Source organism: Calypte anna, chromosome 21 (genome assembly GCF_003957555.1).
Source record: "Calypte anna isolate BGI_N300 chromosome 21, bCalAnn1_v1.p, whole genome shotgun sequence".
Taxonomy (NCBI): domain Eukaryota; kingdom Metazoa; phylum Chordata; class Aves; order Apodiformes; family Trochilidae; genus Calypte; species Calypte anna.
In genome coordinates, this window is record NC_044266.1 from 5195261 (window position 1) to 5218438 (window position 23178).

The 23178-nt window shown below is 56.1% G+C and overlaps 3 protein-coding genes across 4 annotated transcripts; 2 read left to right on the forward strand and 1 right to left on the reverse strand.

Annotated features, from left to right (window-relative positions):
• Positions 1 to 234: 234 nt before the first annotated feature.
• LOC103537486 (chloride channel protein ClC-Kb-like) lies at positions 235 to 4880 on the reverse strand. Its single transcript, XM_030463837.1, has 19 exons — positions 4780 to 4880; positions 4546 to 4674; positions 4312 to 4440; positions 4083 to 4222; positions 3898 to 3975; positions 3688 to 3766; positions 3484 to 3609; positions 3282 to 3366; positions 3100 to 3201; positions 2530 to 2614; positions 2282 to 2446; positions 2094 to 2163; positions 1461 to 1571; positions 1149 to 1362; positions 928 to 1061; positions 761 to 852; positions 592 to 675; positions 372 to 458; positions 235 to 273 (listed from the first exon to the last, which is right to left on the reverse strand). The coding sequence occupies exons 1-19, from the start codon at positions 4877 to 4879 to the stop codon at positions 235 to 237; spliced, it is 2049 nt and encodes a 682-aa protein (XP_030319697.1). The 5' UTR covers position 4880.
• Positions 4881 to 5355: 475 nt separating this feature from the next.
• HSPB7 (heat shock protein family B (small) member 7) lies at positions 5356 to 6884 on the forward strand. Of its 2 annotated transcripts, none has more exons than XM_030463843.1 (3): positions 5356 to 5622; positions 5902 to 6038; positions 6393 to 6884. In XM_030463843.1, the coding sequence occupies exons 1-3, from the start codon at positions 5496 to 5498 to the stop codon at positions 6576 to 6578; spliced, it is 450 nt and encodes a 149-aa protein (XP_030319703.1). In that variant the 5' UTR covers positions 5356 to 5495; the 3' UTR covers positions 6579 to 6884. The 2 variants fall into 2 exon arrangements, with proteins under 2 accessions (XP_030319703.1, XP_008501911.1); XM_008503689.2 differs by having other exon boundaries at positions 5905 to 6038.
• A 2054-nt stretch (positions 6885 to 8938) lies between these two features.
• Positions 8939 to 21389, forward strand: ZBTB17 (zinc finger and BTB domain containing 17). The gene is made up of 16 exons (XM_030463835.1): positions 8939 to 9038; positions 10362 to 10469; positions 13237 to 13443; positions 14385 to 14546; positions 14748 to 14930; positions 15043 to 15174; positions 16119 to 16393; positions 16489 to 16631; positions 17308 to 17608; positions 17905 to 17992; positions 18534 to 18650; positions 18746 to 18866; positions 19007 to 19137; positions 19977 to 20192; positions 20815 to 20904; positions 20997 to 21389. Exons 1-16 carry the CDS (start codon positions 9032 to 9034, stop codon positions 21257 to 21259), a joined length of 2544 nt encoding a protein of 847 aa, XP_030319695.1. The 5' UTR covers positions 8939 to 9031; the 3' UTR covers positions 21260 to 21389.
• Positions 21390 to 23178: the final 1789 nt, after the last annotated feature.

Below are 23178 nucleotides of genomic sequence, written 5' to 3' on the forward strand. Positions count from 1 at the left end.
TTTGAGTGTTGTTGTGAGGTACTGGGGGGGGGCATCCCTCCAAACTGAAGCCCATGGGGCTGGAGGAGGAGGAGGAAGAGGAGGGAGCATTGAGGGATTGATGGATTTATTGCCAGAGACCCAGGCCCCCACCCCAGCCCCGATGCCTGGGACACCCCCATCACCTGGGGGGTGCTCAGGAACCCCCTCTTCTTGCCACAGGTGACACTGCTGGGGAAGGGTCCCCAGAAGTCCTCATTTGGGGTTGGTGAGCTCCTCGATGGCTCGCCGCAGCTGTAGAGGGGACAGATGGGGTGGGTTGGGATGCTGTCACCTTCTTGTCCCCACCCTTTGTCACTGCCTTGTCCCACCCCAGTGTCCCCCCCTCTCACCTCCACCCGGGTGACAGCTCCCACCAGCTCCCCGAAGCGGGTGACAAAGATGCGCTGCAGCTTCAGCATCTCAAAGAGGTGGTGGGCCTTGGGGAGGGGACAATGGGGACACGTGGGGACACAGCCACGCCCCTGCCACCTCCCCTTGCTGTGACACAGACCTGGGGGAGGGGGGGCTGGGGGCTCCCAGCCCCATCAGGACACGGGTTGCCCCCCAAACCTGGTGCAGGGAGGTCCATGGTGAGAGCTGGAGCATGATGGGCTCGATGGCACAGTCGTCCCCAAGTGTCCCCACGGTGGCCAGCTTGAGAAAAGGTGATGTTAATTTTTGGGTGGAAAAGCAGCTTCTTCTGGGGGGAGGGTGATGCTCACCCTAAAAGGTGCTTTACCTTCTCCTCCATTGGTGCCTGGGGATGTTTGTGGCTTTGGAGGAAGGTGACCAGTTGGGCTCTGCTGATGGTGCCCACCAACACGGGGGACTCTGGAGGATGGGGACAAGCATGGTGACATTCCCCTCCCCGTCTGGTGTCCACCCCACACATACCCCACATCCCACCTTTGCTCTCCACCACGGGGTACTCAGCATCAGCAGAGGCATCCAAGGCCATCAGCACTTCCTCAAAACCATCACCTTTGGCCAAGGCCACCACCCGGCGCTCCATGAACTCCTCCACTGCCACTTGGTAGGAGCTGGTGAGTCACAAAACCCCCCAAATCTCCATCATTTTGCAGCAAATCACTCCAAAATATTGGGGTGGGGGGGGTGGAGAAGCTTACCCCACGTGGCGGCTGCGGATGGGGGGTAGGTAGGGCAACTTCTTGACGATGATGGTGCCATCGTAGAAGGAGGGTTGGTGCTTCTGGGTGATGGCATTGGCCACCAGGACAGCCAGGACAACAGGGAGAACATGGCCCAGGTGACCAGTGGCCTCACACACCAGTAAAGCCGTGGAGATGCTGTGGGTCACCGAGCCCGAAAAGGCGGCTGCGCCTGAGGGGGAGAACCAGGGAAAGGAGGGAGAGGGGGTCAGTGGATGGGTGGTGGTGGTGCCCCCCACCCATGGGTGTGTCCCCCCTTCACCAACTCACCAGCCAGGGCGTAGCCACCAGGGAGGATGGGGTGCAGGGCCCCCTCTGCATGGAGGCCCTGGGGGAAGAGCAGAGCCACTGCCTCCCCCAGCAGGCGCCCAATGGCAGCTCCTGAAATGGGGGAGGGGGAAGGCGAGGAGAGCCCAGGAGCAACCCCAAAAATAATGTCACAGCTGGAGGTCACCAACCCCCTGAAGCCCCTCCCCATGACTGGATGAGACCCATGGACCCTCTCATGAAGGTCCCCCCCACCCAGGGCTGGATGTCTCACTGATTGCCCCCTCTGTGCCCCCCCACCCCGGGATCTGGCTGTCCCCCAGGTCTGGCTGTCCCCTCCCATATCCCCCAGGTTTGGTTGCCCCTGCATATCTCTCCCAGCTCTAGATGCCGCCCCCCCCCAGATCTGGTTGTCCCCCCCCCAGATCTGGTTGTCTTCCCTCTCCCCCCCTAAATCATCCCCCAGATCAGCTCCAGGACATGCCCTACACCAACAGCCCCCCCCTCAAAGACTCCTACAATTATCCTTAATTATTGCAATTAATAAAGGTGGGGGTCATGATGACCCTAAGATGCTGGGGGAAATGGGGGGCTGAGCCCCCTCCCCCCAGATCTCTGCCCCCCCCCCCAACTCACCATAGATGAAGATGGGCATGAAGTAACCAGCAGGCAGGGGCAGGGTGGTGGCCAGGATCAGCATCCAGAACTTGGTAGGGGGGCAGAGACCAGGTAAGGGGGGGTCACCTCTATGGGGGGACCATCTTGGGATGGAGGGGGCACGCAGGGACTTGAGGGGGGAGGGGGGGGAGGGGATGCATGGCTACCTTCATCACGAGGAAGAAGGCCAAGGTGCCAAAGATGGTGGCAGAGGGGTGCCACCACTCCTGCCACAGCCCCCCAGCCCCGGCAGCCACCTGGGAAGTGTTGGGGACCAACAGGCCCCAAGTGCGGTTGTCGAAGAGGGAGGTGAGGTATTCCTTCATGGTGAGCTGGATGGACAGACAGACACCCTTAGCCCCTGCTGGGGTGTCCCTGGGGAGTCCCCCCCATATGTGTGTGTCCCCCGACTCACCCGGGAGGCCATCAGCTGCCCCAGCCCTGGTGGGAAGGTGATGGAGGCCAGGAGCAGCACAGCCAGCACTGTGTAGATGGGCTTGCTGGGGAGGGGAGAAGGGGCTGGGGACAGATGGGGGGACAGGGGGCACGGGGTGGACCCATGGGTGACAGGGGTGGGGACATGTCTGGGGTGGGTGGGTAGGGTGGGGGGGGGTGGGTATGGGGGTGGCCAGGGTGTGTGAGGGGGGGACTGATGGACACCTAAGGTGTGTAGGGGGGCACATGGACACCCAGGGGGTGAGATGGGGTGGACACACAAACACCCAGAGTATGTGGGGTGGGCAGATAGACACCCAAGGAGAACAGGGTGGATGTGCAGGGTGCCTGGGGTGGACAGACAGACACCCAGGGGTTGTGAGGGGGGGGGATGCATGGACACTCAGTGAGCAGGGGTTGGGTGTGCAGGGTGGAGGAGGTGCACACATGGTCAACCAAGGGGCAAGGGGTGGACACGAGGATGCACAGGGTGGGAAAAGGGACACGTGGGGACACACGGGGTACAGACAGACAGACACCCAATACAGACTCAGTGGCAAGCAGCTTGGCTGTGAGCCGGTTCTCCCTGACAGCCGCCAACATCCAGCGCTGGCAGAAGAGGTAGGCACAGCCCACCAGCCCACAGATGGCTCTGTGGAGGAGAGGGCAGTGTGCAGGCAGGGTGCAGGCAGGGGGGAGACAGGCAGAGGGGAGGGATGGGACAGCCTTTACCCCAGGATCATGAAGAAGAAGGTTTCCAAGAGGTCGAAGGGGAAATCAATCTCAAAGTCGCTCTTAAAAACAGCAGCGATGGTTTCTGGGGTGGGGGAAGGAGAGGAATGGATTGTGGGGCTTTGGGGGAGAGCACCCCAAAAGTGCTACAGACTTCCCCTTGCTCTGGTTTGGGGGGTTTCTCCTGCCCAGCCAGCCTTGCCTTGCTCACTGTTGAAGACGGCGAGGAGGCGGAACATGAAGGCACCGCAGGTGGCGGCGAAGAATCCGCGCCAGTAATCCCGGACAGCAAAGTGAGAGGACATCACCTCGATGCTGAACAGCACCCCTGGAGAGATGGGGTGGGGGGGGGATTAGAGGAGAGGGGCCTGGGGGGTCCTTAAGGTGGGATGAGGGGGATACTCACCACTGATGGGAGCCCCAAAAACTGTGGCCACCCCAACGGCTTGGGCTGCCACCAGCATCTCGTTCTGCTTGAACTTGTTCTGTGGGACAACAACCAGAACCCCGATTTTTTGGGGGGTGTAAAATAAAATCCTCCCTAATTCTGGGGGGGAGAGGGGGAAAGAGACATGTCTCCTCGTTTTTTTTTTTTTTTGAGGGATGGCATCCCCACCTCATATTCCTTCGTGACTGAGGTCCGCATCTTCCCCAGGTAGGCAGCAGCCATGGTAGAGAGATGGACAAAGGGACCCTGGGTGCCAAGGAGAGAAGACGCGATGCTGAGTGTCCCATCATCAACCAGACACCAACTGGAAGCACCAGATGCCAGGAATTGGGATGGGGGAAGAGATCCCTCACCAGTTTGCCAAGGAAAACGGTGCTGCCACATGCCAGGGTGCAGGTCAACCCCACCACTTTGGCTCCAAAATTCTGGATGGCCAGGTAGTCCTCCAGCACCACCCCAGTCAGGATGATTTTCAGCTCTGGGATGCCGGAGCCTGGAGGAACAAGGTAGAGTTGGTGACCAAATTTTAGGGGTCCCTCTGGTAGGGAGGGAGTTGGGGAGATTGGGGTGCAGCCATCTCACCTCCTGAGTGGGGGGTGATGCTCTGGGAGAAGCCGGTGGAGAAGGCTGCCAGTGCCATGGGGTACATGGTCCAAGAGAGGTATTTGAGCACCAAGATGTCCCCAACCTCTTGGTAAAGCCACCGGTGGGCTGGAGAAGAGCCAGGAAGGGAAATGCAAATCCTTCCCCCCAAAAAATACACCCCCCCCCCGTCTTTGGTGAACCCCCAAACGTTGTATAGAGGCCCTCGTTTACCCTCATAGAGTCTGGAGATAACAAGGTCCATCACAAAGCTGATGTTGGCCATGAGGACCCCCAGGAAGAAGAGGAAATACCAATCCTCCCCGACACGGAAAAGCTGCCTCTTCACCCATTCCAAGCATCCTGCAGGGGGGTGAGGTGGGGGGGCAGACAATGGGGTGATCACTCCCCAAAAAACATCCCCTTCCCCCCCTGCCGAGCCCCCCTTGTTTTGGGTGGAGGTCTCACCTCGGAGCCTCCTCCGGGCTTCAGGGCAGGGTCTCCAGCTCTGCTCTGACACCAGCACCCTCTCCTCCTCCTGCAGCCCCCCAGGGGCAGGGTGCTCCATCCCGGGGAGTTTTGAGGGGACAGGACACCCCTCTTTTTTTTTTTTTTTTTTTTTTTTCCAGCACCCCCTCGCTGCTCCTCCTGCCTCGGCCACTGCCGCCAGACTGAGTTTGCAAACGAGCTCATTAAAAACGACCTTGACGAAGCCAACAGACCCGCTCGGGCCGGAGCCAGCCGGGTTTTTTCTTCCCCCCCCCCCCCCCCCCCCTCCCCGCCCTCCTCCACCTCCCAGTCCTCAAAGTTGGGGAGTTTTAATAAGTATTTTAATTAATTATCATGATTATTCCTTAATAATAGGCAGGGACGTCGGCATCTCATTCCTCAGCGTTGAAGTTCGGGGGGGACTTGGAGACGGGGGGGGGGGGGGCGGAGAAGGGAAAAATTTCCACGGCGCAAGACCTAAATTTAGCCCCTTTTACGAGAGGTCTTGGCAGGCGGCCGGGGAGCCTTAACGAGGCTTTAAAAAGCTCGTCAAGCAGCTTCCCCCCTCCAAAGAACCCATTCCGCTTTCCCTCGGCCGGGAAGAAGGAGGAGGAGGAGGAGGAGGAGAAGGCAGGGGCTTTGCTCTTCCTCCCCAGCAGGAGGTTGGGGTCGGTGGTTGGGGTGGGAAGCAGTGGATGAACGTGAAATCTTCGACCTCTTTCCGATCGCAGAGCAGCTTTCACCGGTCGGCATCGCCCGCCGGCACGATGGACCTTTTTGGGAGCTTCGTCCGGCCCCACGGAGAGACTTTGGGATTCCCAGGTGAGTTATAGGGGGGATGACCCCATTTTTAGGGTTGGGAAAGGGAGAAAAGAGGAGGTTGGTGATTCCTCTTCGCCTCCACATCGGCACCTCCATATCCAGGGCAGTTGGAACACTGGGTGTGGTGTGGAGGGAAAGCCTCAGCAAAATGTGGAACTTTGACCCCCTGAAGTATTTAAGGGATGCCCCAACCAAACCATGGCTGTGACCTCAAGAAGTGTTCAGGGGGGACCCTAACGCCCCTCACCAAACCATGGCAGTGACCCCCTCCCTCTTCAGCAGCTCATCCCAGCAGCACTGGCACGGTGAAGACCTTGGGCAACACCTATCAGTTCACGGTGGACGTCAGCGACTTCTCCCCCGAGGACATCATTGTCACCACCTCCAACAACCAGATCGAGGTGCATGCCGAGAAGGTGGGTGCTCCTTCCCTCCCCTGCTCACCCCCAAATCCTCAACCCAGCTTCTAACAGTCCTGCCCATAACCCTGGTGGAGTTCAATTCACAATTCCCTCCTCTTTTTGCCCCAAATTCTGCAGGATGGAAGCCCACAAGAACCAACAAACTCATGTCCTGTACTTGCCCTGAAACCCCCCCACCTTTGTGTCCCCTCTCAGTGCTGCTCACATCCCACCCTTCCCTTTGGGGAGATAAATATTACCACCACACACAAGGTGCCACCACCAACTTCACCCAAGAGTGGGGAATGAGCCCTCATCCTGCTTACACCCCAAAATCACCCTTTTTCACTTCATTTTTTTTCCCCCCAGCTGGCTGCAGACGGCACTGTCATGAACACCTTCACCCACAAATGCCAACTGCCTGATGATGTGGACCCCACATCGGTGTCCTCCTCGCTGGGGGACAATGGCACGTTGACCATCCGGGCTCAGCGACAGCCCGCCAAGCACACCGAGCACGTCCAGCAAACCTTCCGGACTGAGATCAAGATCTGAGGGGTTGGGGAGGGGTGGTTCCTGTTCCCCTTCTCCCTCCTTAATTATTTGGGTAATTTGGGAATGAGGTGGGATGTGGGGTAGGGAAGAGGAATGCTCCCCCGCAGGCACGGTGAGACGCATCCTGTTGCCCACCAGAGAAACTCCGGATGGGAGTCCCGGCTCCGGTGGTTTTTAGCCAGTGAGGGGAAGATGCAGTGTGCCAAGAGCTTGGCTGGGAGTGAGGAGAAAGGTTCCTTTCCCCAATCCCCTGCTGGAGTTTGTCTCTGTATATACAGCTTGGGATAAATTATTGAGAACGCCTGACTGCTGCCTCCTCCGTTTTTTCATCTTTTCCCGATTATTTTCCCTCCAAAGGGCCGGTGGGTTCATCCCCGAGGGGTATCTTTGCAAAGCGATTCCTCCTTCCCAACAAGAAGAGGGATGAGGAGCCACCCTGGCTCCCTTTTGGTGCCCACAGCCCCGTTTATTTCCAGCCCGGGGTGACTCATTTCTTCCCCGTCACTCTATTCCAGAGCCATTCCCTCAGCTGTTCGGCCGACGGCCCACCTGGAAGGTCACCAAAACCTCCTCCTCCCCTCGCCCACCCGCACCCAGCACCCTCGGGGAAGCCCCAAACAGCAGCATTGAGCCAGGATGATGGTCCCAGCCAGGCTGCCAAACCCAGGCTGGTTTTATTTTCCTGGGGGAGGGCGTCCCAAACGCTCCCTAAAATCCCCCTGTAGGGCTGGGCCCCATCTCCCTGTGTGTACAAACACCACGGAGCTGTTTATAGCCACCACACACCGCCCAGCTCGGGTTGCTGCTCCAGCTTGGAGGTCACCTCGTCCCCGTTTGTCCCCGAAGGACTCGTGACACGCAGGAGCACACCTGCAGCACCGGGGGACACGGCTGTCCCCTCACCTCCTGGGGTGGCCTGGCTGTGGGCAGCGTGGGGAGACTCTGCCATGGGATGCTACGAGGCAAAAAAGTGTTGAGAAGCAAATAAAAAAAGCTCTTAATGGCTATAAAGGCATTGGGAAAAGAAAAAAAAAATATAAAAGCCCTCAGCTTGGCTTAGGGAGCTGGAGGTGGGGAGCAGTGGCCATGCCCTGTTGCTGATCCTCCACCATGGGATGTGTCAGCTCTGTCCCAAAATGCCACCCAAAAGGCACCCACCAGCACCCACAGAGCCACCCACCGCGGTCACCCATTGCCATCTAGTGGTGACAGGCTGGTGGGTGGCCCAAAGCCACCAAGCTCCGGGGAAAAGAAGGAATTTAGAAACAAAAAAACCCTACCAACCAACCAACCAACCACCCAACTCCTTTTCTCCCCCAGTTGGTTTTGCACGGGGGAAAGAAGATTTCTGAGCTGGGGAGCGGGTGTAGGGGACAGCACCCCATCCCCATGACACAGGGATGCTTTTGCATAGTAAAAAACCACAGAATTAACTTAGTTCAAAGTGTAACAGTGTCATTAATCTACACGATTGATTTTTTGGTACTCCCACTTTTCATCAGGCTTGCTGAGAGGGTGAGGGGCTTTTGCGAGCAGGGGGGCTTCTTCCAGCCTGAGGGAAGGTGTTTTAGCATGGTAGAGAGGTAAATTCACAAAAAGTTTTAATTAGCAATTGTTTTCTATTCTCTGTTTTATTCAGCACTCACGGGCCCCCTGGCCCTACCTGAGGGGGTTTGCAACTGCAGTGGGACCACTTGAAGCACTTTGTACGCTTTTAGCCCATTTCAAGCAACATTTACAACTTTCGGTCCTCCGGGACCGCAGCGCTGGGGCCATTCCCTGTGCCAGGGCGGTGGCTGCGGTGCCTCAGCCTCCTGGGCTGCGGGACGTGAAGCCCTGAGGGGCACTCAGGGTCCTTAACCCTTCCTGGCCACCCCGGAGCTGCTGGGAGGGCTGGAGCAGCTCTGCTCTGGAGCCAGGGGGAGAGAGTTGGGGGTGTTGAGGCTGGAGAAGAGAAGGCTGCAATGGGGAGACCTTAGAGCACCTTCCAGTGCCTGAAGGGGCTCCAGGAAAGCTGGGGAGGGACTTGGGACAAGGGCCTGGAGGGATGGGATGAGGGGGAATGGCTTGGAAGTGGGAGAGAGAGGGGAGATTGAAGTTGGAGATGGGGCAGAAATTGTTTGGGGTGAGGGTGCTGAGCCCCTGGCCCAGGTTTCCCCGAGAAGCTGTGGCTGCCCCATCCCTGGCAGTGCTGAAGGCTGGATGGGGCTCCCTGCCTCAGCAGGGCTCCCAGCCCGGGACTCTCAGGCTGAGCTCTCCCAACATGGCGGTTCCCCTCAGGGGCGGGCCGGGAGCAGACGGCCGTACCACGTGACCCGAGCCGCCCTCCCCGATCCGCGCCTGCGCAGGGGGGCGGGAGAGGGCGACGCCGCTTCCGCCCGGCGCCAAGATGGCGGCGCCCTTTGTCTGTTACGTGTCACGGTGAGCGCCCCGGCTCCCCCGGCGGGCCCGGCATGGCAGGTAACGGCTGGGGGGGGGCCCGGGGAGGAGCTGGGAAGGGGGTGGAGACCCTGAGGTAGGGTCAGGAGGTGTGGAGGGGCTGTGAGGGGAAGGGAGCTGCGGCCCAGCTGGCTGCTTGGCGGGTGCTCCCCGAGACAGAGACGGTTTTGGGGTGTGCGGCCCCCCGGTTTATAAGAGGGGAGGCTCTGGGGGGGGGGGGGGGAGGTGTCTCCCCATCCCGTTAGCACCCTGCGCAGGGCTGTTGCAACGCTTTCCCCCGCTTTCCTCTTCCCATCCTCTGTGATCCCCCCTTCAGGGTGTGGGGGGCCCTGCGCTGCTGTCATTAGGGGACGTGGGAGCTGCCGGTCCTTGCGGGGGTCCCCAGAGTGTCCGTGTCCGCCGTGGGAGACGTGTCCCCCCACCCGGGAGCTGTGGGGTGAAGCCATGGGGGGATAGGGAGCTGCCCCACAGCCCCTCGGGATGCTGCAGGACACGGGGGGGACACAACGAGACCTCCAGTGTCCCAGCAGCTGCTCTCTGGGTGTCAAGGACACCACCAGCACAAGAGCAGAGAGGGCTTCAAAGCACCGTGTAGCAACCCGAGGGGAAAAAAAAAAAAAAAAAGGTCTTTTCTCATCTTTTGGTGTCATTTTCTGGCGTGTTGACAGCCCAGGCTGGCTGTGTGTGCCCTCTGCAGGGATCACTTCATGGACTGGCTGTGTTCCCTCAAACCCAGTGCTGCATCAGAAGCTTCTGCTGAAATTTTGACCCTCAGGATACATCTCCAAGAGAAGTTTTTTTTTTTGCAAGAAAACCATCAGTTTCCACAGCAGAGCTCAAGGCCTGGTGCTGTCCTGGTGGCTCTGCTGCCTCTTTGCCCACCTCAGGAACCCATCCATGGGCCTGAAAACTCAATAACTGTGGGGGTCTGTTCACTGGGGGAGGGCCCAGAGTGTCTCTGCTCATCTCTCTCCTTATGTCTTTCCCCTTTTAGTTCCTTTCACCACGTTTTTTTCCTGCTCAGGATTATTTTCCCCCCTCACAGCTGAGTGCCAGCTCACCTCCTGCTCTCACTGCTGACCACCAACCAGCACCAGAGCCCTTCTCTAATTCACTCACTTCTCTGTACCTCCAGGGATCATTTTTTTAAGATGTTTTTAACATAAAACCAGTCCCTATAAAGCCAAGGATCCTCTCAAGAGGCAGCTGAGTTTAAATTCCTCCAGACTTTGAGCTCCAGATGCTGGCCCTAACACCCCCTCAGCATTTGCATTCAGTAATTTTGATCAGCTCTTAACCTCATGGTTTTTGGTGTGTTTTTGTTTGTTTTTTTTTTAACTCAAGATGTTGCAGAATCAGTTCCTGGAAATGAGGCCAAACTCTGCTTCCCAGAGGCTGGAAGGATCAGTGCAGCTTTGCTCCCCCAGCTGACACAGGAGAAGGGAGATGATGGTAGGCAGCGAGCAAAACCTTCTTCTCTTCCCAGTGTTAAAATGGCAACGTTCAAACCCCTATTTTATTTTTTTTTTTTTTTTCAATTTATTGAAGCTTCAGGGGGGGGTTTAATAGGCAGATGCTGGGGTGGCAGCTAATTAATGTCATTAATCAGTGAGAGCTTAACGGAGCTGGCGTGGGAAGCAGCGTTGCTGCTGCATTTATCTCAGGGAGCACCTGTGGCAGGCGTGGGTGTTCTCCTAACGAAGCTTTTGGGTGATTAATCTGGTAATGAGAGTCTTGCCAGCCATCTCAGGGAGGGGTCAGGAGGGGACACTCTGCTGGGGTGGCCCTGCTGAGGTGTGACCTGGGTGTGTCCCTCCTGGGGACGTTTGTCCCTAACGCCCTCAACACACGAGGTTTGGGTGTAAAAGTGGAGCTTTTGGGCCTGTTTTCTCCCAGGATGGCTGCAGAGAGACTGATTGGAGGGAATACTCTGGAGGAGCCCTCTGCCTCTCTGGGTGCTTCTGCTCACAGGGGTGAGCTCAGGTTTTCCTGATGCTGGTTTTCCTGCCAGGAGCTCTGACACGTGGTCTCTGATGGATTAATGCTAATGAGAGCTGATTAATTGACCTGCTGGTGGAACAGCAGTGCCTGAAGAGGCTGAGAGGAGGGAGACCTTATCACTCTCTTCACCTGCCTCAGAGGAAGGTGGAGCGAGGAGGGAGACAGCCTCCTCTCCTTGGTGTGACAGGAACAGAGGAAATGGATTCAGGCAACACCAGAGAAGGTTTAGGCTGGATATTAGGAAATGTTTTTTCCCTGGAAGGGTTATCAGACATTGGAATAGTCTGTCCAGGGCAGTGGTGGGGTCACAACCCTGGACCTGGTCCTAAGGGACATGGTGAGCTTGTCAGTGGGGAGGTTACAGTGTTCAGAGCAGGGCTGGATGATCTTGAAGGTCTCTTCCAAGCAAAAACATTCTGTGGTTCTGTGATTTGGCATTTTCCAGCCCTGGATCCATCCCCATTTTGGTGCCTCTCACTCAGGCAGTGATCTTGGCACCAGAGCCACAAGCTGGCCCTGCCTCAGTGGTGTCAGAGAACCAGGGAGGCATTTTGGGGGTGCTGTGGTGGTTTTTGATCCAGATCCTTGGGATTTTAGCATACCAAGGTGATCCCAGCTGCTGGGGAGCAATGGGATGGAGGAAACCACAGAGAAGATGAGTTTTTTTCAGGAGGAGATGAGTTTGTCCTTGGGCACCTGAGCTTCTCAGGTGCAACACTGGGGTGAGTCCAGTCAGGGACTGATAAAAATCCTCATAAAGGTGCAAAATTACCAAAAATTACCTTTTAGTGCACCAAACCACCATGATTCCTCAGCTCCTGCTGTGCAGAGCTCTCCAGCCACAGAGGCAGTGTTTGTCCTGCTGGGAAAATCCTCACCCTTTTTTTTTTTTTTTTTTTCCCTTTGCAAACCCAAAGGGTCATACATACCTCAGGACAGATTTTGGTACAAATGGGGACTTTTTCCAGCTCTTGAGGGACGTATTTTGGGGACAGGCTGTGGATGTTTGGTTAAAAACCCCTCTGTGTTTGGGAGAGCCATGGCAGGGAGTTAACTGTGGAGACAAACACTGAAACTTTTCCTCTCTCCCTGCCTGAGCCGATGCAGTGAGAGGCATCTGAGCTTCTCCCTCCTACTGGGAATGCTTTTGGAAGGCAAATCGATCCTCAGGTGGAAGTTTTTTTCCCTCAGAGTGTTGCTACACCCACTGCAGACAGGAGGAGGCTCCCTCTGCCTGCTCCGAGGGATCCAGGGGGAGGTGTTGGTGCCTGCCTGGAAGCAACTTGGGTTTTATGGAGCCAAACCTCTTTGCCTTGCCCTGACCTGAGACTCCCTGTGCTGGTTTGGAGAGGTGATAAAGTAGAAAAGCAACTGCTATGGGCTGGGAACTTCCAGAGGGAGGTTCTGCTGCCTCTGGGTATCAGCTGAACTGTGAAACCAGGAGTTTCCCTGGCCATAACCTGCTTCTTCCTTGCTTCTTGGAGCATCAGAGGCTCCCTGGCTTGGCAGGTTGAACAGGTAACTGTGGATAAGCCCCACTTGCTTTGTCCCCTTCTCTCCCTCCCTCCCTCATCAATGAGGTGACCCCTTCAGCCCTCAGAGGAGTCATTTTTGGGAGGATAAGGCAAGTGAAATCCCAGTGTGTGGCAGCAGGTCAGTCTCATGGTGCTTCCAGCAAGGACCTCGTTGAAAAAAAGGGTTTTTTGCAGTGTTTCCAGAAGTTTGCAGTGTTCCTCAGTCAAAATTGTGCTTCCTGCAGGGAGAAATTCCCCCCAAAGGATAAAAATCCCTTGGAATTGTAACATGAGTCCCCAAAATGAGCAAGAACATGAAGATTCTGATGAACACTTCCCACACGGGGGTGATGGCAGCAAAGGGACAGTGGCACTTGTGTTTGTGGAGGCAGCAGGGTTCCTGCTCAGCTTGGGCTGGGTGAGGAGTGAGAATTTGTTCTGAATGCTGTTGAAATGGCCAAAAAATTCATTGATTGCTCAATCAACTCCCTCTGCAGCCCCTGGCTGGCATTGCACATCTTGCAGGAGAGGGTTTGGGGTTGTGGGTGGTTGCAGTGAGGAGCTGAAACTTGGGCTTTTTGGGCCATGTTCTGAACTATCAAAGGCATCAGGTGATGGTTGAGCCCTGACTTTGTGACCTGTCCTCTTTTGTGGCCCTTTCTGACATCCTGGTGTGTTTTGGGTTTTTTTTCCCCTCCTCTCAGCCATGGATTTCCCCCAGCACAGCAAACAAGTCCTGCAGCAGCTGAACCAGCAGAGGCAGCTGGGTTTGCTGTGTGACTGCACCTTCGTGGTGGATGGCATTGACTTCAAGGCCCACAAAGCTGTGCTGGCTGCCTGCAGTGAGTACTTCAGGATGCTCTTTGTGGACCAGAAGGATGTGGTGCACCTTGACATCAGCAATGCAGCAGGTAGGCAGAGAGCTGCCAGGTCACAGAGTCAGGAATAGTTCTGGTTGGAACAATTCCTTGGCTTGGAAGATCATCAAGGCCAATGTCCCTCATCCCCAGATCTCTGGGGCTCTGAAACCCCTCCAGGGATGATGGGGACTCCAGCCCTGCCCTGGGCAGCCTGGGCCAGGCCCTGACAACCCTTTCCAGGGAGAAATTCTTCCCCAGCTCCAACCTAAACCTCCCCTGGCACAACTTGAGTTGTGCCAAAAGTTCCTCTTGTCCCATCCCTTGTTCCTTGGGAGCAGAGCCCGACCCCCCCTGGCTCCAACCTCCTCTCAGGGGGTTGCAGAGAGCCAGAAGGTCTCCCCTCAACCTCCTCTGCTCCAGGATCAGCACCCACAGGGCCCTCAGATGCTCCTCACAACTTCTCCAGACCCTTCTCCATGCTCTCCAGACCCTTCCCCAGCTCCATTCCCTTCTCTCCAGCCCCTCCTGAGGGTTCCAGAACTGACCCCAGGATTTGAGGTACAGCCTCCCCAGTGCCCAGCACAGGGACCATCCCAGCCCTGCTTCTGCTGGCCACACCAGTGCTGACACAAGCCAGGATGCTGGTGGCCTTCTTGGCCACCTGGGCACACCCTGGCTCATGTTTGACCCCTGTCAGCCACCCCCCAAAGTCCTTCTCCTCGGGGCACTTTCCAGCTGCTCTGCCCCAAGCCTGGAATGTTGGGGGTGACCCATGGGCAGGACTCAACACTTGGCCACGTTGAACCTCACAGAACTGAACCCACCCCATGGATCCAGCCTGTCCATGTCCCTCTGCAGAGCCTTCCTATGAGATCCCCCTAAGCTGCTTGGTGCCTGGGTTAGAGGGAGGCTCTTCAGGCTGTTGTGCTTTTTTCACATCACCCAGCTGAGGGGGGAGAGCTCATTCCTGGCTGTGCTGCCTTCCCTGCCAGGTCTGGGCCAGGTTCTGGAGTTCATGTACACGTCCAAGCTCAGCCTCAGCCCTGACAACGTGGAGGACGTGCTGGCTGTGGCAGGGTTCCTGCAGATGCCGGAGATCGTCAGCGCTTGCAACGCTCTCAAATCCCTCTCCCAGCAGCCCCCAGCAGACACTGGTACGTGGCCACCTCCCTTCTCCTCCTCCAGGGGGTCTCCAAAATGCCCCACGCTGTGCCCACATCCAAACTCACAGCCTGAGGTACACCCGGGTGGGGTTTGATCCCCTTTCTGAGGCACCGCAACTGAGGTCTCTGTGAGTCCTCCTGGGATGTGGGGGGAGCAGCAGCACATGGATCACTCTGCCTCATCCCTCACAGGGGCTGACAAAGGGAAGGTGGAGGACAAGAAATCACCTGTAGAAGCACAGGGTGATGCTGACAAAATAAAAGCAGCTCCTTCTAACCTGGAGGTGAAGGAGGAGCCACCTGCAGCTGCAGCAGCACAGCCCGAGGCACCAGCAGAGCAGCCCAGTGGCCAAGCAAGTGAACCACCAGCCCATGGTACCCAAAATCCCACTGTCACCCTCCACCAGAACACCCTGTCCTACTGTTGGGCTCTGCTGCATGGAGCCTGATGTCTCCTGGCACGTTCCTGAGACACTGTTGGTTGCAGGGGCAGATGCTGCTGTCCAGGAGGCCCCCAAAGTCGAATTTCCCAACCCCTTGCAGCCAGTGGAGAGCATGGTCAGCAGCAGCAGCAGTCCCATGGAGAAGGAAACCATCTCTCCAAGCACCAAAACGGGAGGTGAGTGAGCCAGGGAGGTGACAGGGACTCTACTGCCTTCCCCTTCCCACCAGTGGGGCTGGGCAAGGGTTCTTTTTTATTCCATGCAATTAGTTCTGTCAGTGGGAGTTTCTCCTGTGCAAACAGCACCTCCTGCTGCAGAGCCCATGGGAGCAGTTTCCATCCATGGGGCGGAGGTTGGGAAATGCTCCTCTGTCCATGCAGGCTTTGGGATTTTCTCTTTACCCTCTGGGAAGTTCTCCTCCCCCTCTGCTCTGCCCTGATGAGAGCACACTGGGAATCCTGGGTCCAGTTTGGGGCTCCCCAGTTGCAGAGAGACAGGGAGCTACTGGAGAGAGTCCCAGGGAGAGCTGTGAGGGTGCTGAAGGGACTTGAGCATCTCTGTGTGGAGAGAGACTGAGAGCCCTGGGGCTGTTCAGCCTTGAGGAGAGAAGGCTGAGAGGGGATCTGCTGAATGTCCATCAATAGCTGAGGGGTGGGGGGCAAGAGGAAGGGGACAATCTCTGTTCTGGGGTGCCCAGGACAAGGAATAATGGGTTGGAGCTGGAACATGGGAAGTTCCACCTCAACCTGAGGAGAAACTTCTGGAGTGTGAGGCTGAGGGAGCCCTGGCCCAGGCTGCCCAGAGAGGTTGTGGAGTCTCCTTCTCTGGAGCCTTTCCAACCCCCCTGGATGTGTTCTGTGTGCCCTGCCCTGGGGGATCCTGCTGGGGCAGGGGGGTTGGATTGGGGATCTCCAGAGCTCCCTTCCAACCCTGAACATTCTGTGGTTTTAGGGCTAATAACCTGCAAATCCAAACTGATTCTGGGCAGAGATCTCAGTGCCAGGATTTTGGGGTGATCTGAGCTAATCCCAGTCACCCCAGTTCAGAGTTGGGAAATAAAGGTGGGGTTTGGTCTGTGGTGCTGCTCCCCAAATTCCCTGTGTTCTCCATCTGCCTGCAGAGATGGAGTTGGTAGGAAAGGAGGAGGAGGAGGAGGCGGAGAGGACGGTGAAGGACAAGGAGGAGGTGGACAAAATCCCTGAGGAGGAGGAGGAGGACAAAATCCCCAAGGAGGAGCAGCAGCCCCGGTCTGAGAACGGGGAGAACGCCGAGGACGAGTCGGGAAGCGCCGATTCCGGGCAGGAAAACTTGGGAGAGCCCCACCTGCTGCGCTCCGGGATCTACAGCGACCGCACCGAGTCGAAAGCCTACGGCTCTGTCACCCACAAGTGTGAGGTGGGACCCTCACAGCCCATCCTGGCCCCCAGTCCCTCGTGGGGACAGCGGGTGTCCCCGGGTGCCACCCGCACCGTGCCTCTCCCTGTCCCCAGGACTGCGGGAAGGAGTTCACTCACACCGGGAACTTCAAGCGGCACATCCGGATCCACACTGGGGAGAAGCCCTTCTCCTGCAGGGAGTGTAACAAAGCCTTCTCTGACCCAGCTGCCTGCAAAGCCCACGAGAAGACACACAGGTAGGGCCACACTGGGGGACAGAGGTGCCACCAGGGTAAGCTGGTTGGGGAGAGGCTTGTGACAATGCCAAGGGTTCAAGCAGGAGGCTGGGATGGCGGCCACACCGCTCTCCCTCTTGGGTCATCCTGGAGGGTTTGGCATCGTGGGGTTGGAGACTCCCAGCAGCTCGTTTGGATGGTGGCAGCCATGGAAAAGCAGTGGTGGTGGCAAAAAACCTGAAGGTTTTGCTGCAATAGATCCAATCCTTGTCATTTAGATTGGACATAGAGGAGATTGAGGTTGGATTTTATGAAGAAATTGTTTGGGGTGAGGGTGCTGAGCCCCTGGCCCAGGTTTCCCAGAGAAGCTGTGGCTGCCCCATCCCTGGCAGTGTCTCGAGCCAGGTTGGATGGGACTTGTAGCACCCTGGGCTGGTGGGAGGTGTCCCTGACCACGGGACAGGGACCATCTAAAGACTAAATGGACTTTAAGGTCCCCCCAACCCAAACCACTCTGGGATTCAATGAAATCCATCAGTGTGGTGGGGTGGTCGGGGCTGAGCTCCACCTCTCTGCTCACACCCTTCCCCTCTGTGTTGCCTGGAGCCATCCCATGGGATCCTGATGGGTGCTGCTGGGATGGTGGAGCTGGTCTGGAGTGGGTGAGAGCTTGGTGTGCTGGTCCCTCACCCCACAGCCCTCTGAAGCCCTACGGCTGCGAGGAGTGTGGGAAGAGCTACCGCCTGATCAGTCTGCTGAACATCCACAAGAAACGGCACACGGGGGAGGCCAAGTACCGCTGTGATCACTGTGGCAAGCTCTTCACCACCTCTGGCAACCTCAAAAGGCACCAGCTGGTCCACAGCGGGGAGAAACCCTACCAGTGTGACTACTGCGGGCGCTGCTTCTCCGACCCCACCTCCAAGATGCGGCACCTGGAGACCCACGACACCGACAAGGAGCACAAGTGTCCCCACTGTGACAAAAAGTTCCACCAGGTGAGTTGGTGGGAAGGGAAAGAACAGGATCAAAGGGGGGTTGGATCTCTCCAGGAGGAGGTGAAGGGGGGGATGTGGCAGTGGAACAATGGCACAGGTTGCCCAGGGAGGGGGTTGAGGCATCATCCCTGGAGACGTTCAAGGTGAGGCTTGAGGAGGCTCTGAGCACCCTGATCTGCAGGGGTTGGACTGGGTGACCTTTGGAGGTCCCTTCCAACCCAAATTATTCCATGATTCTCTGGTTCTGTGATACGAGAGGGGATTTCTCTGCATCCCTCTCTCTGTCCTGTCCCCAGGTGGGAAACTTGAGGGCTCACTTGAAGATCCACATTGCTGATGGGCCCCTCAAGTGCCGGGAGTGTGGCAAACAGTTCACCACTTCAGGTAGCCCAGGGCTGGTGGGTGGTGAGGTCCAAGTGGTGGAGGTTTGGCTGGCTCAAGGGGTGGGGATGGGGACTGTTCCATGTCCCCAACTACTCTGAACTGCTCTGGAGTCCCCAGCATAAGGACACAAAATTCTTGAATCGTGTCCCAAATAATTCTGCCATTTGGGAGAAGGATTTTATCCTGAGCACAGGAGGGTTCAAACCTCTCCCTGTGTGCTGGGTTTGTGGTGTGTAAGTCTTTCCCCCTCTGTGGTGCCAGGCTGGTGATCACACCCTGAGAATGCTCCTGGAAGGAGGTTATGGGGATGGGAACATCTCTTCCTACCTCCCCAAACCACTGGAGAGGTCTGGATGAGCTGGGTGGAGTCTCCACCCCCCATCCTCACTGCCACCTTCTTACCTGCCCCTCGATCCTGAGCACTCTGCTGTCAACCCCACTCCTTAGATACCAACGGGCTTTTCCGTGGGAGCTGCCGGGGTGCTGGGCAGGATGAGGGGAGTATTCCATCATCCCCACACCCACCCCCCTCTAATCCCAGGGAACCTGAAACGGCACCTCCGGATCCACAGCGGGGAGAAGCCCTACGTCTGCGTCCACTGCCAGCGCCAATTCGCCGACCCCGGCGCGCTGCAGCGACACGTCCGCATCCACACGGGTGGGTGGGCAGCTGCCCCTCCAGGGGATTTCCTCCACCTCACCCCGAAATTTAGGACCCCTTTTGACTCCTCTCCCTCATCCCCCCCCTCCCAGGAGAGAAGCCGTGCCAGTGCTTGATCTGTGGGAAGGCCTTCACCCAAGCCAGCTCCCTCATCGCCCACGTGCGCCAGCACACGGGGGAGAAACCCTACGTCTGTGAGCGCTGCGGCAAGAGGTGAGGGGGGGCACCCACACGATTTTTAGGGGGGGCACCTCCACCTACCCTCCACGGTCGGGTGCCGTTCCGGCACCCGGCCGTGGAGGGTTAGTGGAAGGTGCCAGAGGTGTCTTCATTTGGGTTGTTCCCCTTCCAAGGTTCGTGCAGTCAAGCCAATTGGCCAACCACATCCGCCACCACGACAACATCCGACCCCACAAATGCACCGTCTGCAACAAAGCCTTTGTCAACGTTGGAGACCTCTCCAAGCACATCATCATCCACACTGGTGGGTTTTACCCTCTCAGGACCCCACCCTCTCCCCAGAAACTGAACTCCCAATCTTTAAATCCCCCCAAAATCAAAAAATCTGTAGCCTTCCCCCCCCCCAGAATCCATCACTGCAGAAAATGTTTAACCTCAGAAATCTTCAGTCCCAAAAATCTTTTAACTCATCCCCAGATTCTTTAACCCCCAATTTTTTTAACCATCCAAAATCTATCCCCCCAAAATCTCTAACTAATCCCCAAAATCTTTTATCTTATTGCCCAAACCTCTTACCCCCAAGTTCTTACCCTGTCAGTTCTTTAACCCCCAAAATCTTTGCCCTGTTCTTTAATTCCAAAAATCTTTAACCAGTCTCCCAAAATCTCTGACCCCATCTCTAAACCCCCCAAAATGTTTAGCCTCAAAAATCTTGTCCCAAAAATCTTTAACCCCCCAATTCTTTAACTTAGCCACAAATTCTTTAACCCCCAGATTTTGTAACTGAAATCTTTAACACTAAAAAAATCTCTAACCCCATAAAACCTTTATTGCCCAAAAATCTTTACTCCCAAGTACTTTAACACAAAAATTCTTTAACCAAGCCCGCAGAATCTTTACCCTCAAGTAGTTTAACCCAGAAATTCTCTAACCAAGCCCCCAAAATCTTTACACCCCAGAAATCTTTAGTTCCCAGAATTTTTTAACCAACCCCCAAAATCTCTAACCTACCTCCTGAAATCAGTAACCCACCCCAAAATCTTTAGCCCCCAACTCTTTAACCCCAAACATCTTTACCTAGCCCCCTAAAATCTTCAACTAACCCCCCCAAAATCTTCACCCACCCCTCAAACTCCTCCCCAGGGGAAAAGCCCTTCCTGTGTGACAAGTGTGGCCGGGGCTTCAACCGTGTGGACAACCTGCGCTCCCACGTCAAGACCGTGCACCAGGGCAAGGCAGGGATCAAGATCCTGGAGCCCGAGGAAGGGGGAGAGGTCAACATTGTCACGGTGGCTTCTGATGACATGGTGACACTGGCCACTGAGGCACTGGCTGCCACTGCTGTCACCCAACTGACAAGTGAGCTGGGGGTCCCACAGCCCTCCCAGAAGGGAAAGTTACCCATGAGGTGCAGCCTGGGGGGCTCAGAGTGTCCCCAAGGGGGGGTTGATCTGTGGGGTGTGACTTTAGGGGTCCCTGGAGCCATCCCAGAAGGGAGTATGGAAGCTCACCTGTGGGGTGCTGTCACCACGCACCTTATGAATGAGCTCAGGGGTCCCAGAGCCATCCAAAAGGTTTTTTTTTTCCATGGGGTGCAGCTTGGGGGTCCCAGGGCCTTCCCAGAGGGACTTGGAGATTTCTCCCAGGGTGCTGCACCCTTTGCTGTTCCCTGAGGCTGGAAACTGGCCTGGCCTGGCCTTGCTGGAGCCCCGCCAGACCCAGGTGGGACAGGCCCAATTGGGTGTCCTGTTCCTGCTGAGCTCTCCTCCAACCCCATCATCTCCATCTCACCATCATCTCCCCCACCTCCCACCCCATCATCTCCACCACCTCATCATCATTATCTCCTCCCACACCATTATCATCTCTCCCCCTCATTATCATCTCCCCTCCCATCTCCCACCCCATCATCATCTCTACCACCTCATCATCATCATCTTCCCCCCATCCCATCCTCTCCCCCTTCCTCCTGTCCCCTCAGTGGTCCCGGTGGCCGCCGCGGTGACAGCGGACGAGACGGAGGCGCTGAAAGCCGAGATCACCAAAGCGGTGAAGCAGGTGCAGGAGGCAGGTGAGGAGGGGACAGAGGCCACCGAGGGGGAGTCCCCCAGCTCCTGCCCCCCCGTACCACACCTCATGTCTTTCATCTGTTTTGATTCCCAGATCCCAACACCCAAATCCTCTACGCCTGTGACTCCTGCGGGGAGAAGTTCCTGGATGCCAGCAGCCTGGCCCAGCACGTGCGGATCCACACGGCCCAGGCCCTCGTCATGTTCCAGGCTGACCCAGACTTTTACCAGCAGTACGGAACCACCTGGCACACCGAGCAGGTCATCCCTGCTGGGGAGCTGCTCTTCAGAACCCGGGATGGACCCCCCGAGCCTCTCCCACCCACTCCCGGGGAGGGGCAGACCCCCCCGGAGTGATTCCAACCTTCCCTCACTCCCACCCCCACCCCTCACCCTTCTTCGCCTTTTATTTAAATGCTGCTCAGAAATGGTGTAAAAAGTGTAATTCTGGGGGTAGAGATGGAATAAATGGCAATATTTTCTAGAATGGCTGTGGGGTCGCAATGGGGGACACAGTTTGGGCTGTCACCCCCCCGGTGATATTTTGGGACTGGGTCTGCTGTGTGGGGGGGGTCCTCAGAGCCCCTGGGCTGAGCAGGACCACAGGGGCCACCAAAATACTCATTAAATCAGAACAGAGTTAAAAAAGGGAGAATGGTTAAAGGTTAAAATAAAGGTGGTTGAGGATGTGCCAGAAGAGACACACACGGACACACGGCCAGGGCAAGGACAGATGGACACTGAGGGGGGGTTCCAAGGCCCTGTTCCTGCCCACAGCCTGAGGGGAAATCACTGGCAGGGTCTTTGGGGCAAAAAAGCCCAATCTGGGGGTTTGTGTGGGCTGGGGGTTGCTGTGCTGCACAGGCACTTGTCTGTCTGTCCTGGAGTGGGTGCTGTTGTGGGGATGGACAGATGGATGGGTAGTTGGGTGGACAAGGGACAGATTGGGGGGGATGGTGGGGACAGTGCCCTCCTCCTCCTCCTCCACCCCTTCACACCAATGCTCCCTCCCCAGAGGGACAGGATGGCTGCAGGGATGGTTGGAGATCCAGCCTGACACACAGACAGCAGTAACACACCAGGACAGACAGACAAGTGCCTGTGCAGCCCAAGCCCCTCCCAACCTGCTCCCCACCCAGCACAAACCCCAAAATGGACTCTTTTTCCCCAAAGGCCCAGTGGTTTCTCCTCAGCCTGTGGGCAGGATCAGGCCCCTGGAGCCATCTGTCCCTGCCCTGTCCGTGTGTCTGTCCTTTTTTACCCCAAACCAGGCTCTCCTCTGCCCCAGCCCCACTCAGGGGCTCTCCCCCACCCCAACCCCACTGCCCAGGTGCAAACCTCCTGAATTTTCATCCCAAATCTCCTTTTTAACCAGATCTTCTTGATTTTCACCCATTTATGACCCCAGTGGTGATTAACTGAGGGATTTGGAGGGTGGGTCTCAAGATTTGGGGACTTACTTTTGTTGCAAGCAGGTGGGAATCAGAAGCAAGAAGAAAACCCAGACCTTTGGGTTTCAACTGCTACAAACACCACACTGGGGACAATAATCAGGGATTTAGGTTTCTATGCTAAAATCATCTGCTTTTTCTTCTTTTTTTTGAATAAATCTGACACAGGTGACAGCTCCGGGGAAGTCCCCAACCCCTTTTCCCCTCCATCCCCCCACCCCCAGTGGAGGGAGGAGCTGCCAGAATGTTTTGTATTTTTTAATAAAGTTTGTAATCCAATGGACACACAAAACAAAACTGCGCTGAGAAAAAAAAACAAACAAAAAAAAACAAGTTCCATAAATTAATAAGTGTTAGGGAAGGCGAAAAGGGTTTGGGGGAAAAGGGGGGAAAAAAGGGGAGGGGAGGTCAAAAGTCTTTTGTACAAGTGTATAACACTTCCACAGCTGCTGAGACGAGGGGGGGGATGTTTAAATGAAGCGCACTTACAAATGAGTGACAATACAAAGTCTGAGTATGAAAATAAGATTTTCTCTGAAAACACATTTTTGGCACAGATTAAAAAAAAATGTATGTTGTGGGGATTGGATTTCTTTTTTTTTTTTGTCTTCTTTTTTTGTCTTTTTTTTCCTTTTTTTTTTTTAAAGTCAGTATTATATATATTTATATATATATTATATATATATTTATATATACACACACCCACTGAGTTCTGCATATCCCACCAGGAAGGAAAATAGCTCTCCCTTTTGTTTGTTTTGTCTTTTTTTTTTTTTTTTTTGTCTTTTTTTCAGTGTAAACTGTACATCCCAGATGAAGAGAAGA